The sequence below is a fragment of the Nannobrachium achirus genome (genome assembly GCF_963921795.1).
Source record: "Nannobrachium achirus genome assembly, chromosome: 13".
In the NCBI taxonomy this organism is placed as follows: Eukaryota; Metazoa; Chordata; class Actinopteri; order Myctophiformes; family Myctophidae; genus Nannobrachium; species Nannobrachium achirus.
The window spans coordinates 37,063,572-37,079,793 of record NC_137833.1 but is presented as its reverse complement, the minus strand read 5'-3'; the positions used below and the strand labels follow the sequence as shown (position 1 = coordinate 37,079,793).

The 16,222-nt window shown below is 42.2% G+C and overlaps 1 protein-coding gene across 1 annotated transcript in view; it reads right to left on the bottom strand.

Moving 5' to 3' along the window:
* The window catches only part of ryr2b (ryanodine receptor 2b (cardiac)), a gene marked incomplete at both ends in the record, with an annotated part of 144,061 nt that overhangs the window by 116,310 nt on the left and 11,529 nt on the right, over positions 1-16,222 (bottom strand). Inside the window, 13 exons of the mRNA XM_080740696.1 lie at positions 258-477; positions 895-1,087; positions 2,495-2,733; positions 8,645-8,778; positions 9,994-10,112; positions 10,433-10,528; positions 11,184-11,322; positions 11,403-11,586; positions 12,012-12,133; positions 12,870-13,034; positions 13,735-13,891; positions 14,390-14,464; positions 14,588-14,684. Coding sequence (XP_080596822.1) covers positions 258-477; positions 895-1,087; positions 2,495-2,733; positions 8,645-8,778; positions 9,994-10,112; positions 10,433-10,528; positions 11,184-11,322; positions 11,403-11,586; positions 12,012-12,133; positions 12,870-13,034; positions 13,735-13,891; positions 14,390-14,464; positions 14,588-14,684 — 1,940 coding nt within the window. The remainder of the gene's footprint in view (positions 1-257; positions 478-894; positions 1,088-2,494; positions 2,734-8,644; positions 8,779-9,993; positions 10,113-10,432; positions 10,529-11,183; positions 11,323-11,402; positions 11,587-12,011; positions 12,134-12,869; positions 13,035-13,734; positions 13,892-14,389; positions 14,465-14,587; positions 14,685-16,222) is intronic.

Genomic DNA, 16,222 nt, shown 5'->3' with positions numbered 1-16,222 from the left:
AGACTAGAGTTCAATAATATTTTTTGTTTTTTGTCGCATTCCTAAGACAAAAATGTGATAACAATAAATGTACCCCCATTTGTTCCGGATGTCAATGGGGGTAAATTTACTCGAATCAAATTTTTGTCTTAGGAATGTGACAAAAACCAAAACATATTATTGAACTCTACTCTCCATGGCGTGACTAATCAATAGAAAAAAAGTCATTTTGGGGGTGAACTACTCCTTTAATGAAGACCTGTTGGCACTGTGCTGACCTTGCTGATATCTACTGGTGCTGGAGTGAAGGTAACAGGTGTGAGGGGTACTGAAGGTCCAACCAGCTCTTGTTTCCCGTCTCCGCGGTCCCGGGTGTACTTCTGGCAAAGCTCTACCTTCAGCTTGACCGTCGGGAGCACAGCCTCAGAACATGCAGAAAAGCCCGGCGGGGGCAGGAAGCGGAAGTCTCCATACCTTCCTCCGAACAGGAAACGGACCCTGTTTTTTTTTCCCGGGAAAGTGGGAAAAGGGTGGAGGTGGAGCAGTGAGCTCATGAGATAAACAAAGGATAACAGGAACCGATTGACTATCACAATTTCACCCAATATACTAGATGTGTTTTGATTACAGCATATAAAACAAATCATTTTGAGAAAAAGAAAACTGTTGATGGTCAAGTCATCCATGTATAAAATAGAAAAAGGTTTAGAGATACATCTTGAGCAGAAGTACAGTATAATCAGATGAATGGGTTGGCACTCTCAACTTTTTCACACTTACATTCAAAACAAAGAATTTGAACATGATAATGTGAAGCAGATTGATAAAACTGGTTAATTTAAAAAAAATGAAGAAAAACAAACAAACATCCTTTTATAAGATTGTAAAACTAACAAACATGTCACCAACACTGACTTGATTCCAGCAGAGAAGCTGACCACGGGATAAAGGAGTCCGTCTGGGTTGAAGTTCTCCAGCATCCCCTGGACGGGCAAACCGTTGACCCGGAAGGAGATGCAGGGGGTGGAGAGGTCGAGGCAGCAGCTCACCACATCCTCTGCTCTCAGCAGGTGTGGAAAGGGAGAGCTCACTCTGCGGCCCACACAGCCTGAGGCACAGGAAGGAGACATGTAGCTTTTACTGTATACTCATAGGGGTTTCTGGCCATTCTGGCACCCCAGGCACGATGGAGAACACGTGCTGTAATTTTTAAACAAGAGTATAGTCAGTCCTTTCATTGAGGTGGGTGGGAAAGCTGAGAGGGAAGGCATTGGAGGAGCACTTTGTATTGTTTGTGAGTGTGTGTGATTAAATTGGTTGACAGAATTACTATTATTATCTACTATAATCGACATTGATAAGAGCATTGTGCCCATGTGGTGTGCACGTAGTTAAAATGGAGCCTTGTGGCTTAAAACTGAAACTAAAAGTGTGGATCAAGAGGAAAATGTGTTGATCAGCAGCACGTAGGTAGAAACTGAAGTGGATGTCTTGGACCACAGAACAGCACTTGCTCCAGGAGCGCCAGTGAAATCGCACCCGGCTGGTTCCAGCACCAATTTGTGCTGTTCAAATGGGACAATAACCCACCAGTTAATGTGACGCGGGAAAAGGGATTTAACCGGATTGGAGTGGGGCGGGGGAGTAGCTACAGACAGTGGTATGTAATGAATCATTCATGCACGATGATGAAACCCATTTCAGTCGGCATTAAAACCAAACACACATAGCCAACTGAAAAGAGTTGATTTCTTAATGGCGAGAGAAACTGAGCCAGGCTAAGTCCGTGATTAACCTGTCTTCATCTGTCTGTGACCAATTAAAGCATCTCTTGCACATTGCAAAGCCGCTGTAAAAAGTTACACTTCTCATAGCTCCCTCGCACATTGCAAAGTCGGTTAAAGGGGAAGACCACCCATTTTCAATATTGAAATACGTCATTAATATAACTTAGAGGAGTTGTGTGGAAATAGAAAAAAAGTTCCCCCCCTTCTGTGTTGCCTAGAACTGGAGGATTGATTTGGGGTAAAGTACAATGTGTGATGTCATCAAGTTGTAATTTATAATACAAACCCCCAAATCAATCCTCCAGTTCTAGGCAACACAGAAGAGGGGGGAACTTTTTTTTTTATTTCCACACAACTCCTCTAAGGTATATTAATGACATAGTTCAATATTGAAAATGGGTGGTCTTCTCCTTTAAGTTAAACTTCTCACTAGCAAGCTGTGTGTGTCTGTGTCTCTCTCTCTCTATAAAAGGTACAAAAGCACTGATGGCCGCGATTGTCATTTTTCTGTTCTGAGTGAAAGAAAATACTATCACACGTATATTCTGGAAATACTCAGATTACATTTACTCAGATTACTTTTACTCAGACTCAGAAATAAGGAAAAATCAACAAAATACCGTGGCACTCTGCGATTAAATCATTGTTTAATCAAGGGCATCCAATGTGTTAGGGTTAATAATAAAGAAACGTCAAGCATGAAATAGCCTCTTTAACCTCATTCTCACCTGACCAGAGGTGAAGCCCATCAAATCCGTAGGAGAAGAGGTCATCCCCCACCCCACTGGCCCCCCAGCATTCTCCTGTGGGCCAGGGCTTGTAGCCCTCCGTGCAAGCCCAGCCCACTCGCAGGTGGGTGGGCTCCCCTGTGAGGAACGGCTCCACATGATCCACTGCCAGCTCATAGTACCATCTCCGATGCTGGGCTGAGTCCTCCCCCATTGCTAGAAAGATATTGGGCCTCATGCTTTTGGTGGGGTGGGTTGGGGAGAGGGGAAAAAAAGGCACTTTTATTGTCAGGATTAAAATAGGTTTCAGTGACTACAGTGCTTACTGTACAAACATGGTAAGGAATGATCTTCGAAACAATTTAACTGCAGTACTTTAGGCTTAGGTCTCTTTAACCAGTTAACGTCAACTGAGAATGGTGGCTCACAATCACATACAGTACACACCTGGGAGCTGTCCAGTACAACCAGTTATCCACTGGTGGCCATTGGCCAGCTACGCCAGAGCGATGGGATTACAGTAACTGCCTTGCACCTAAGGGCACCGATATGGCAGGTGTTGATGCCCAGGAGGGGTAATCATTACTCATTCCAGGGATTTGTTTCCAACATCCTTATGATCACACTGCACTGATAATTAAATAATGTGGGAGCAAAGACGAAGATACTGAGAGCAAGGGAGTGTCTGTGATTGACAGCATCATTGACAATGACAAAACGTTTTACTGACTGAGCCACTTGGAAGCTCAAAGTCAGTTCACTATTACCAAGGGTCATTGACCTTTAGCTGACACCATGACATATCTGGACAAAAACGTGTAGAGGATGAAAAGGATGGGTGACAGCCGGGGAGCGTGATAGATGGAGGGGGTGGTAAAATAGATCAGAGAATTGAAGGAGGGGACATAAGAGAAAGAAGGTCCAAAAAAGAAACCCTGGGACACTGGGTGATGAAGATGGAGAGAGCTGGCAAAGTGGAGGCGAGAGGGAGGATAGGCGACAGAAAAACAAAGTGACAGAGGGACAGGGAGAGTGGCAGCAGCTGTACTAATGGCTTGAAGGCCTGAGCAGAGCGAGATTTGAAAGAGTGTGGAGTGAAAAATGAGTCAGAATCAGAGCAGAGACCCAAGGAAAGCAAAATACTCCTGACATGGATATACGGCGAGCCAGGGACCCCGTCATTTAAATACTTGCAGCCCGAGCCACAACTTTGTTCAACTATCATAGGCTATGCTTGCTTGCAGCATACTGTCATATTAGTTGCATATGTCATTCAGATGAGACTTTAAAATTGACGTGAGATCATCAATGCATTAATACTTATGTTGTTCAACGATGCGTGTAGCTATAATGTCGGTGGAAACATATGGTATAAATAGGCATTTATCATTCGGATAATACATTGTCAAAGCATATCATTGCGGAAAGAAAGCTTTCCCTGCCCTGGGAATCCAGGACAGTGATTGCCAACTGCCGCCACTAGTAGTATTTTATCTTATTACACTGGTTCTCGATGTCAGGTCCGGGGACCACCACAGGTACAAATGGACCCTTAAATGGACCCTTAAACTCTGAGATTGTACAAATGGGACCACATGGACCAACTAGAAGCAGTGCTCTTCCGAGCACAGGTCTCCACCAGGCCACACAAATCGGCCTGTTATAGCGCCACCATGAGGCTGATTTAAAAAATGTGGGGCAGAGGTTCTGAATTAGCATCCAGGGAGTGTGTGTGCTCAGTTTGGCAGCGATCCGGCCAACGGCGCCGGAGATTAGCTGGTAACAACCAGGCCACACAAATCGGCCTGTTATAGCGCCACCATGAGGCTGATTTGAAAAATGTGGGGCAGAGGTTCTAGATTGGCATCCAGGGAGTGTGTGTGCTCAGTTTGGCAGCGATCGGGCCAACGGTGACTGAGATTAGCTGTTCACAAACTGCGAGGACGCACGGACGGACGCACGGACGCACGCACGGACGCACGGACGGACGGACGGACGGAGGGGAAAACATACTCTCCCTCAGCCTTCGGCTGGTGGAGACAATAAGGATGGTACACTCTATTGCACACCGTTAAATTAACACTGAGGATAGATTGGGGACTCAGAGATTGATCAAACATAGCAACAAATGGGAGTCTGTGGTCTAATGCATATCAAACTGGTGGTCCTTGAAATTAAAAAGGTTGAGAATCACTTAACGAAACTATACTAGAACCACTACACTGTAAAAGGGTTGATTTAACCTCAATGAATAATTACGGGTGGGCAGCTCACGTTTATTGACCAGGTAGTCAGATTGAGGTGATCAATTGAGCATCAAAGACAGCCATTCACGCTATCTGACAAAAACACCCATTAAGACCGACCGTGAAAAACAACCATTCATACGTTAGACAAAAACAGACATTAATACGGTCTGCCAAAAACAGACACTAATGTTGTCTGACTTCCAATCACACTCAGGTTCGCTGGTTTGAATGTGTGACCGCCAGCGATCATGAGTGCATCTGCATATTAGCATAAAACAGAGACACAGAGATGTGAGGGGAATTCTGAGGACTTGGACGAGCTGAAAAAGGACATAAACATCTTTGTGCTTTTAAAATTTTCATCAAAATGGTGTCTGATGACATGACTGCACGAGAGGAGTTTATTTCAAAGTTTCCGACTGGGAAATAAATATTCAGTAAAATATTGAAAATGTAATGAACATTGGACTACACCCTGTAGCAACTCATAATGTAATAACGGCTCATAATGTAATAAGGGCTCATAATGTAATAAGAAAAATGTAATAAAAACTCATAATGTAATAATCAGCTCATAATGTAATAAAAAAACGAGCGCATAACGTAATAATGGATTTTTCAATAATGTAATAATGTAATAATGTGTTACATTAAGAACCTCCACATAGGAGGCTCATAATGTAATACAATTTCATAATGTAATAATGTATTTTTTATTACATTATGAGCTGATTATTACATTATGAGCTTTTATTACATTTTAATTATTACATTATGCGCTTGTTTTCTATTACATTATGAGCTGATTATTACATTATGAGTTTTTATTACATGTTTTTATTACATTATAAGCCATTATTAATTTATGAGTTGCTACACACCCTGCCAACTTTGTTGATGAAGAATGGAGCAACTATCTGCTAAACATGCAGCAAATGAATACATATTGGGATCATTTAGCTGTACAAAGAGCATCCACAATGTTCAACATACAGTTTGTGATTGTATCGACACTGGGTGTTGATGCAACATCGATAATATCCCCATGTGGTCAGTATGATGACAGTCTGCCACTGCTGGTTCTGGGCCACTTTGCCGAACAGGCATTGACACTAAGGCTTGCCCACCTGCCCCTGGCAGGTAAATAAAACTTTGGGGCAGGTGAAGTTTGCTTTCAGGTTGCCCGACCAGGCAATTGCTCATTTGAGAGGGGACACGACCGTCTATAAACACAACACAAGATATCTTTCTAAACACCTGAACGTGGCCATACAAAAATATATAAAATGACGTGTGAAACCATAGCAATCATAACTACCTAGGTATTTGGATTTGGAGGTATTTATGGTATGATTCAAAATTGTTATTGAGTTAAATTGAGTGGTAATTAAAATCTTACCTATCATTTTATAATGGACGATTTGCTTTTTGGGCAAGTGTACATGACCTTTGGGCAAGTAGAACATGACCTGTACTTGCCTGACGGGCAAGTACCTCTTAGACCGTAATGTCAACCCCTGCCGAAGGTCATGGGGACCATTATGTAAGCCTTGATGGATCAGTCACACACTTGATTCAGAGAGTGCACCACTTCGATCTGTCCAGACCTAGGGCCAGAGTGAAGTACCCGGTCAGGGCCAGAGTGAGGGCCTTACGGCGAGAGTGAGGGCCAGATTTAGGGCCAGACCAGAGTAAGGGACTGAGTCAGGGCCAGAGTGAGGGCTAGACTTAGGGCCAGAGTGAGGGACAGATCGAAGTGGTGCGCTCTCCTCTGCTTCCTGGACTCTTTGAATCAAGTGTGTGACTGGTCCATCAAGGCTTACATAATGATCCCCATGACCTTCGGCAAAGTGGCCCAGAACCAGGAATGGCAGACTGTCGTCATACTGTCCACATGGGGATATTATCGATGTTGCATCAACACCCAGTGTCGATACAATCACAAACTGTATGTTGAACATTGTGGATGCTCTTTGTACAGCTAAATGATCCCCATATGTATTCATTTGCTGCATGTTTAGCAGATAGTTGCTCCATTCTTCATCAACAAACTTGGCAGGGTGTGTGGCAACTCATAAATTAATAATGGCTTATAATGTAATAAAAACATGTAATAAAAACTCATAATGTAATAATCAGCTCATAATGTAATAAAAAACAAGCGCATAATGTAATAATTAAAATGTAATAAAAGCTCATAATGTAATAATCAGCTCATAATGTAATAAAAATACATTATTACATTATGAAGTTTTATTACATTATGAGCCTCCTATGTGGAGGTTCTTAATGTAACACATTATTACATTATTACATTATTGAAAAATCCATTATTACGTTATGCGCTAGTTTTTTTATTACATTATGAGCTGATTATTACATTATGAGTTTTTATTACATTTTTCTTATTACATTATGAGCCCTTATTACATTATGAGCCGTTATTACATTATGAGTTGCTACACACCCCCAGGCACCGGTTAACATCAACAAAACATTTCAACCCTGACCAACTTTCTTTCTTTTTTTTTAACATGTGAAATACACTGCCAGCTAGCTAATTGGCTGCAGATATTGCATACACAGTGAAGCACAAGATATAAGAAATAAAAAGTAAACGTAGATTTTTAATGTCATAGCGTCTTTAACCGCTCGTTATCGGCGCTCCCAACCAGCTCAGTGGTCTTGTGGTTAGAGTGTCCACCCAGAGACTGGGAGGTCGGGGTTCGAACCCCGGTCTGGTCATACCAAACTCTGAAAAATTGGATAATAATAATGGATCCGCATCAATATGCCGACGGGCCGGTATGCCGACACTAAAACTAACCCTAACCCTAAACCTAACCTCAGTAACCGTGGTGAGTAACTAACCTGCAGACGCTACTCGGAACAACGGACCAGCGGAACAATGAGCGGACCCCAATAATAATAATACAAAGCTAAAGATTTTAAACTACAGTATAGCAATAATGATCAATAAGATTTGTATAAACAGACAGTCCAAGATACAGAGAAGTGTCAATAAACCTAATAAGTCACTCACATCAGAGTCGATACAATGTCCATTATTCTTTCTTAAGTCAAGAGTTGCTTGAAGTCCAGTGTGAAATGGCCATGGTCAGTGATGATTTGGGATGCTATGGCATCTGCTATGATGCTTTTTTAAGACAAACCTGTACAGTACTTTCATATACATACTGTAACACAACTCACATACTGTATACTGTACATATACTGTACACATACTGTACAAACCTGCTGACAGTCATAACATATTGCACATATTGCTCAACCTTTATTCACAGAATACTGCAGAAGTGGTGACATATCCCTTCTAGCCACCGTCGACACTACAAACTGTATTGGTGTTGAGGAGCTTGATGGTCTTAGCCAGAAATTAATATTTATAGCGGTTCAGTCTGCAATTGGGGACCTAGAATCTTCTGCCAGATGGTAAAGGCTGGACTTTGAACTCTGGGTGAAGAGTGTGGGTTTGGAGGATCAGACTAATGACAGATTGCTCATAAATCGTCTGGAGAGATGAGTGTTTTTCTTTCTTTTTCCAGAGCAGTCTGTACAAGACCGGTGAACTTCAGCTACAAACTCTTATGGACTCTTAATGATTGGCTATCATCAACATTGGTGTAGAATGTAATATTTTTGCATCTGTCAATAATTAACAATAAATATTTATGTGAGAGCCTCCTATTGAATAACTGTTATTGGATGAAATGTACATTTCATTTGTGATAAGCTGAGCTCTGGCATGGTATAATATGGATTTAAGGAAGCGTAGCTCAGCTCTGGCTGGTTTTGGCCCGATTTCATCCTGGACAAGACTGGAACAGAACAGAATACTAATACACACACACACAAGAATATAAACCAGTTCCTGGAATACCTGGTGACCTGGTTGAGCAGGCGAGTCTGAAGCAGCAGGTCTCTGTCTGGGAGCAGGCTGTCACAGATGAGGTTCTGGTTGGAACGCACCGCCATGCCATGGCACACACACACAGAAGACAGTACGTCCAGCACCTGGGCCACAACCAGACACCCCAACATACAGCAAATAGTCAATAAACATCATATATCATATCATATCATTGTATATTCTGTGTATCCTCAGTCCCAGGATAAATGCGGTCCTAAACTGTACATACAGTTTTACCATATCTAGTCTATGGTCACTCACCACACCTATAAGTCTAGGCCTTAGACTTTCAGTGTTTGCATCTCTCAGCTGTGGCCACTGGCCAATGATTACTGAGCTCCGTGGCTCACACACACACTGTTGACTTTTTCTTTTTACTTATTAATCTGTGTATGCAAAATATTGATTCGCTATCGAATCTCTTAATTACAGTGATGCTGTGAAGCAGTTGGTTTAAGCTTTCTTATTGAGATTTTGTCCCTATCTGTCGACCGGCTTGTGGAGCCGTGGAGGTCGGAATGGCACTCCCGTCTCCTCTGCCCCTTGACAGAGAACGGGTGAGCGGGGGAGAAGTAGAGACAGCTCATTCTGGTCTTTTGGCAGCTTATTTATACGTTTCTGTACATGTTTATGCATGAATAGGTCATGTAGTAACCCAATGTTGAATTTTCTCATCTGCAGCTGCTATTTTAAATGCGCTCCTGTTCAAACAGCCTGTTCACCACACCAAGTGTGCACACAACTGAGACATGACTGACAGGTGACACTCAAAACCTTGGAAACGTCCAATTATTGATTTTAGGTTATGCTTACCGGTAGCTTTATTCTACTTTTGCTTCAAGTGGAATGTGAACAGAGTTTAACTTGAATTTCTATCTTATTACGAACTTATATAATATTTTGTAATTGGACATTAATTGTAGCAAACGATGAAACTCTATGGAATCTAGGAAAAGGTTGTTGGGGTCCCTGCTTCAACTCTCTCTCAACTAAGGGGTCCTTGGCCTGAAAACATTGATGACCCCTGCTTTAGATGTTTGAATCAGTACATGACTCTATACTACTAAGTACAAAGACGTTTTTCCAAGTCTTGTATCTGCTTTCGCACATTTCTGCAGACATGGTAGGTGCTTATCAATGAAATGTATACTGTAAATAATATTGTTTGTAGTGAGAAACATATAAACATGGCAGTTCAATCACACACATTTAATGTGTATTGGCATCGGAACTCCACACCTATCAACAAGCAATCACATTACACTCTTAATTGACTCCTCAGTCAGAAGAGAAAGGAAACATCATGCCGAACACAGTACCTTGTGATTGCGCCCATGCTTATCCAGAAGAGAGACGATAGATTTAATGTGACCTTCTTTGATTACGTTGAGCGCCTCTGGACTCTCCACCAGGACGCAGTGAAGAACCTCCAAGATGCCTGTACACAAGATGACAGACTGGTAATCACAGTCACAATTGGTGTAAATGTGGTCAATTACAGCAGATGCACAGATACTGGGGGGGATGCTAATTATTAGCGTCATCAGCTAATTGTCTCAAGTCGGTTTGAATTACCATGACTGATAATACTGCAGATGTAGACTAATACATCACTGGCTCTGTTGTTTAGCAATGCCATCTTCAGATGCTCCACTTAATGTATGCTGGATCATGAAATCCATATGATAGAATTTAACATCTTAAGATCTTTGACTTGATTGTTTCATAAAGTGATTTAGAGTGGTCATTCCAACCAACCAGTGGAGGCTGCCAGCTTGTCCAGTCTGCCAATCAGCCACTCGAGGGAGCCTGAGAACTGGGCACAGTTCCTACGATTCCCCCTGATCAGAGCAGCTGAAAGGCACAGTAGAAGAGAGAAATCAATCTTAATAATGTGAAAATTTCTGGACTGTGTCATTCATGAACATGCTTAGGGTGGGAAGAAAAACTCATCACACTCATGGACAATGTACAGCAGGGGTCTTCCATGTTTTCAGGCCAAGGACCCCTTAGGCGAGAGAAGCAGGGACCCCCACAACCCATAGATACCATATAATTTCATCGTTTGACGGCACAATCATCAGTGTATTTTGGATTCATGTCAATTTGTGTTTTCAGATATTTAACCACTTGAACCGTCAATACTTAACAAACTTGATGTTTCACTCTGTACTTAATCTGCTCTTTTTCTCCTGTACACCAAACCTCTTTGCCGAAAATAGCCGATCTACAAGCTCACAACGCCTCGCAGCACTGCGAGGCATTGTGAGCTTGTAGATCGGCTATTTTTGGCTAAAGTTCTCCGAATATGGACGGTAGGGTCCAAGTGGTTAATATAAAAAGGGAGAAAAAAGCTATTATCGCACAAAGATTTGGAGGACCCCCTGTAGTAACTCTGAGGACCCCCTAGGGGTCCCGGAACGGACCCCCTGTTGAAGACCCTTGATGTACAGTATGTTGTCCTGTGTCTACCATGCGTTGAGCTTGATTTGTTTTCTGAAACGCTAACCCAGCAGCTCGTAGAACAAATTGAGGATGTTCTCGCTTTCTTCTCCTCCTCCTTCACTCCCGACGGCCTCAGTAAACTGAGAGGCACTGCTGCACAGGTGGAGACGGTCAATACAGTCCAAGACCAAACCAATCACACCCTGTAACGAATGTTATATGTGAAAAGAAAGACAAAATGTGTCAAATGTTGGACCAATTAATTCATAAGCACTATATTTACCTCCTCTTGAAACAGGTACTGTCTGGTCTTCAGGGCTCTCATGCTGTTCTGTCGGAACTCATGTCCCAGCCCCTCCCCTGGGGGCTGGAAGTAGCCAATCAGATCCTGCAGACTAAGTCCCACTGTCTCTGTTGGCAGATTGAATGAGGGGACGTTTCCTTGTTGGCTAAGACCATCGAGTTTCCTAGAAAACGAAAAGGTGGATTAAGAAAGTCAAGTCAAAGGTCATTTGTTTAGGGCCTCACCTGAAAATACAACTATACTAGGCCACACAAAAAATTGAAGAAGAAATTGCACAAAAAAAAAACATGCAAGTGAGCAACAAGTGTTTCTCTATTATTTCCATGTGACCCCTCCAAAACATATGAGACATGTTCAGACTGGCAGCCCAAATCCAATCCTGATTGGAATAAGATTGTTTTTATCAGGTCTGAACAGCAACAAACTACAAACTACTAAAATATTTTTGCTAATAAGATTTAAACCATATTCCTGGGTGGGTTGAAAAGCCATTCAAATCTGAACTGCACTGGCACTGCTGTGCTGTGTGGGAGACACCTTTTTACTTTTTAACTCAAGAAACCGTGGGCCACTATGGTCCTGCTGTACCTGACAAAGTGGGAGAAGAGAAGAACAGCACTGCGGATTAGTCTGGTGGTGTGAGACTCCTCACTCTGTGAGCGAGACAGGGTCAGCCCATCATCCATGTGACCCTCACGGTCCAGGATGGCCTGGGAAGACAATCATTAGAACAGCATTACATACAATGCAGCTGGGACCAGTGGCGTCAGTTTAGCTAAATCTAGGATATGGCAAAGATGGGAGTCCTCATGGAAAATAGGCATTACATTTTCTATGACACGGTTCTATTGTGAAAATAGCAGATCTACATGCTCACAACGCCTCACGCTGCGAGGCGTTGTGAGCATGTAGATCGGTTTTTACCCACACACACACACAGTTTTGCCAGTTTTTCCCCGGGTTTCTACGGTTTCTTGGGCTGGATATGGCAGCCTGGAATGGTTTTTCAAGTGCAGCTAAACTTAGCATGTTAGTAAACGTGCCACAATTAACAATAATGCATTGCACCTGTGCAGCTGACCTGCGGAACCAGGGAATATACCATTCTGTCAAGATGGGGAGAATATAATTATAATACCTTGTTAAAGTGACCATTATGTTACATTTTGCATTTGTAGTTATTTTACTGTAATTTAACAACATAATAACCAGCACAGATAGACAAAGAGACATTCATGGATTTATATTTAAAAGTAACTTTTATTTTCCCCCCTGGACCCAGGGTATGGCAGCTGCATACCCCTGCCATACCCAATTGACGCCCCTGGCTGGGACAACATTGTCTTTGTTCATACAGTGATTTAGCCTTTATCCACATCCTCTGGAAACCTTGTCTGTGCATAGAAAGGACTGAATCTTAATGGCTTTTATTCACTTAAGATTCACCTTGCGCTGCACCCCTCCAACACGGGCACTTTTGACATCAATGGCCTGGTAGGTGAGCCACAGTCCAGAGTCTACATGTTGCACATAACAAATGGAGTCGCCATATTTGATTTCTGGGACCCCCATGCCATCCACATCCTTCTTTTGGCCAGAGTCAAGCCTCTCCTATGGCAGAATAACAATGAAAATTGTAAGGGAAAAAAAGCAACAATCTTTTGTTAGATTATGTAAGTGTTTGTATTTGTTGCTGACAAAGAGTTAAGTTAGGTCTATTTCTCAGCCTTCTGTGCTCATCACAACAGCCATGACCAGTTGGTTTTTGTTTGGTGTGTGCAGGGGTGTCGCACCAAATTCTGGGCCCTGGGTACAAGGATTCACTGTGGGTGCCCCATGAATGTTCTTCATAGGGGGAGGGTGTTTAACCCATTTAGACTGGGAACGCATTATTTTGTGCTTTAACTATTGAAAAATAGCAGATATACAAGCTCGCAGTGCAGCACTTGGAGCTTGTAGATCTACTATTTCTGAACTTTTTCATGTGAAGGACCCCCAAAATTATATGTATTTGGCCACGGACCCCCATCTCAAAATATTTAGTTCCAGGGACCCCCTAGAAGCAAAATTTTAGTTACAAATATTCGCTTAAAAAATACATATATTGAAAGATTTGCACACATTTTCACGACTTTTCAAAAATAGCAGATCTACAAGCTCGCAGCACAGCACTTGGAGCCGTGCTGTAAGCTTGTATATCTGCTATTTTTCAATAGCTAAAGTATAAAATTAAGGCCCCTCCACCGTGGGCCCTGGTAACTCAGTCCCACTTTCCCCCCCTTGTGACACCCCTGGGTGTGTGAGCCCTGACCTTTGAGGGTCTGAAGCAGAAGGAGGTTGTTTTGACATCTGCCCTGTCCCTCTCCACCAGCTGCAGGCCCATCTCCTCTGTTAGGCCCAAGTACCTCCCAGTAGTGACATGGCGCAGCCTGAAGGGCTGGCCCCAGCGTGTGTGGCTACCACTCCACCTGAGAGACAACAGTTTGTGTGTTTTTTGACCACTTTCAACCTTGCATCACTATTTTGGGCATTTCATTATATGGGAACATTTACAAAATATAAAAAAAGGGCATAACTGGTAACTTTGCTAGTCTGCAAGACATGTGCATTGGGGATTTTTTACCGTGGGTTGAAGATCTCTGGCAATACTTCCTCTAAGGCTGGTACAAATCCTGAGTCCTTCAGTAGGATTGGCACACCCTAACCCGGCCATAACCCCAATGCATAAGTCAGCATGCCCCGCTTGAGCCATCCCTGTCAAAAATGTCTGGACCTGCCACTGATATTCTACCTCATCCTGACCAGGGCAAGGCAAGTGCAAAAAAAAGCCTTTCTGAACAGATGTGGAATAGTGAGCACACAGGACTGACTCAGAACTTGTAAAGCTTCACCACCACAAAATGGAGAGAAAAAAAGATGTATATTGTAGGAAAGTGATCCGGTCATGAAATATACTGCAAACTCACACAACACGCAGAATCTCCAGCCTCCAGAGAGAGCGGGCATGACTGGACACAGATCCAACCTCATAATGCATCATCCTAGACGAGAGACAAGTGAGCGGGGAGAAGAAGATTTAAGAAGAAAATATTTCATTTCATTGTCCATTTGTTTTCAACTGAATGTTGATTTATAGAAGTTGTAAGAAAGTCTCTGGGATGGACCTGCGGAGCTCCTCGCCCTGCTCTGTGGGTGGAACCGTCAGACAGGCGTCACTGTGTTCATGCAACAGCCTCAGTGTGTCCCCTCCCTTCAGGTATCCTATAGTTAGCACAGGAGAAACATGATTCAACCACCAGTCCAAGAAACTTGGATCCACAGGTTCACACATTAATCTACAGGTGGATGCCGGGGAGAGCAGTCGGATTGCAAAACTTCATAAGGCAGCAAGCAGCAGCAGCAGAAAAGTACAGCAGAGCAGCAAGAATTCAAGCAGAGCCAGAAGTGAGCAGAAAGGTTTACACCCAATCAGATGAAGTGTGCATGTGATACTGTACTTGTGATAGTCACATCTCTCAACCAATCTCACTAATCTAAGAAATTCCATACATTAGAACATAATCGTTTAAGAAGTAGTGAAAATAGCCGATCTACAAGCTCACAACTCGGCACAAAGCCTCACGTTGTGAGCTAGTAGATCTGCCGTTTTTACTAGTTTGGGTCCCGGGCAAATGTCTAATTTCTCTTTTGGGTCACAAGCTAAAAGGTTTGGGAACCAGTGCTGCGCACTGTAATGAAAAAGCAAAGTATACAGAGATATAAGAAAACGAATGAAGGAATCGCCTCCTGGCCATCGATAGCCTCTCAATGAAGTAAGGATAGTCATGTACCATATGTATATTAAAATAGTATTTGTGGAAGCACTAGTCATCAGTTGCATGGAAATATTAGTAAGCCAGAAAGCTATCATACAGGGAGGCTAAGGTTGGTATAGAAATCCCCCAAGCACATTGGTGGACAGCGTAGGTCTAATATAAACTAAATGTGGGTCCCAGATCTCATAAAAAGTGTCCAAATTGGAATGCAACATGCATGTAATGTATTCACAAGGGATACAGTCCATTATAAAATTATGCCACCATTTTCTTATGGATTATTTTTAATGGAAATCTCTTTAGCATAGACCCACATTTCCTGCCACTCCACATCCCAAAAATACATCTTATAAAAAAAGAAATACAATGTTATTTCAATCGATTGTTTCTCCCCTTCAATAATACCAATTGGTAATTTGGTATTGTACAGTATTTTATATTGGAAATATAGGAATTAATTAGCATAACGACTAAATTGGTGAAATAAATTGGTAAAAATAAAATTAATAAAAAGAAGCCACATACAGTAAAAAGCCATTTGAAATGCTTTGTATTCATTTTCATTTATTTAAAAAAATATTTTTATTATACTGCAGAATAGTGGGTGATTTTGCAACCATACCATACTGGATAACATACATAACAAAATAACAGGTGATTATATATCATTATTCTATATTATATTATAAACTCCTCAAAAAAGTTCTGAAATGTTATTTCGTTTGATTATTTCTCCCCTTCAATAATACCAATGATATTGTATTTTATACTGTATCATTCAAATCACAACAAGGTACAACCAGTAAGGATTGTGCACTCGTGGAAAGAGCAACACAGCTAACTGTGTTGGTAGCGTGCCCAAATCCTCTGCAATATTGGTATTTACTCTCGTTTTGAGCTTCAGGTTTGCTGGCATGTGTGTGACTGGCCCCTGAGCATGGTACCTGTTGTTGAGTTTGTGCATGCTCCAAGCATCAACACTGC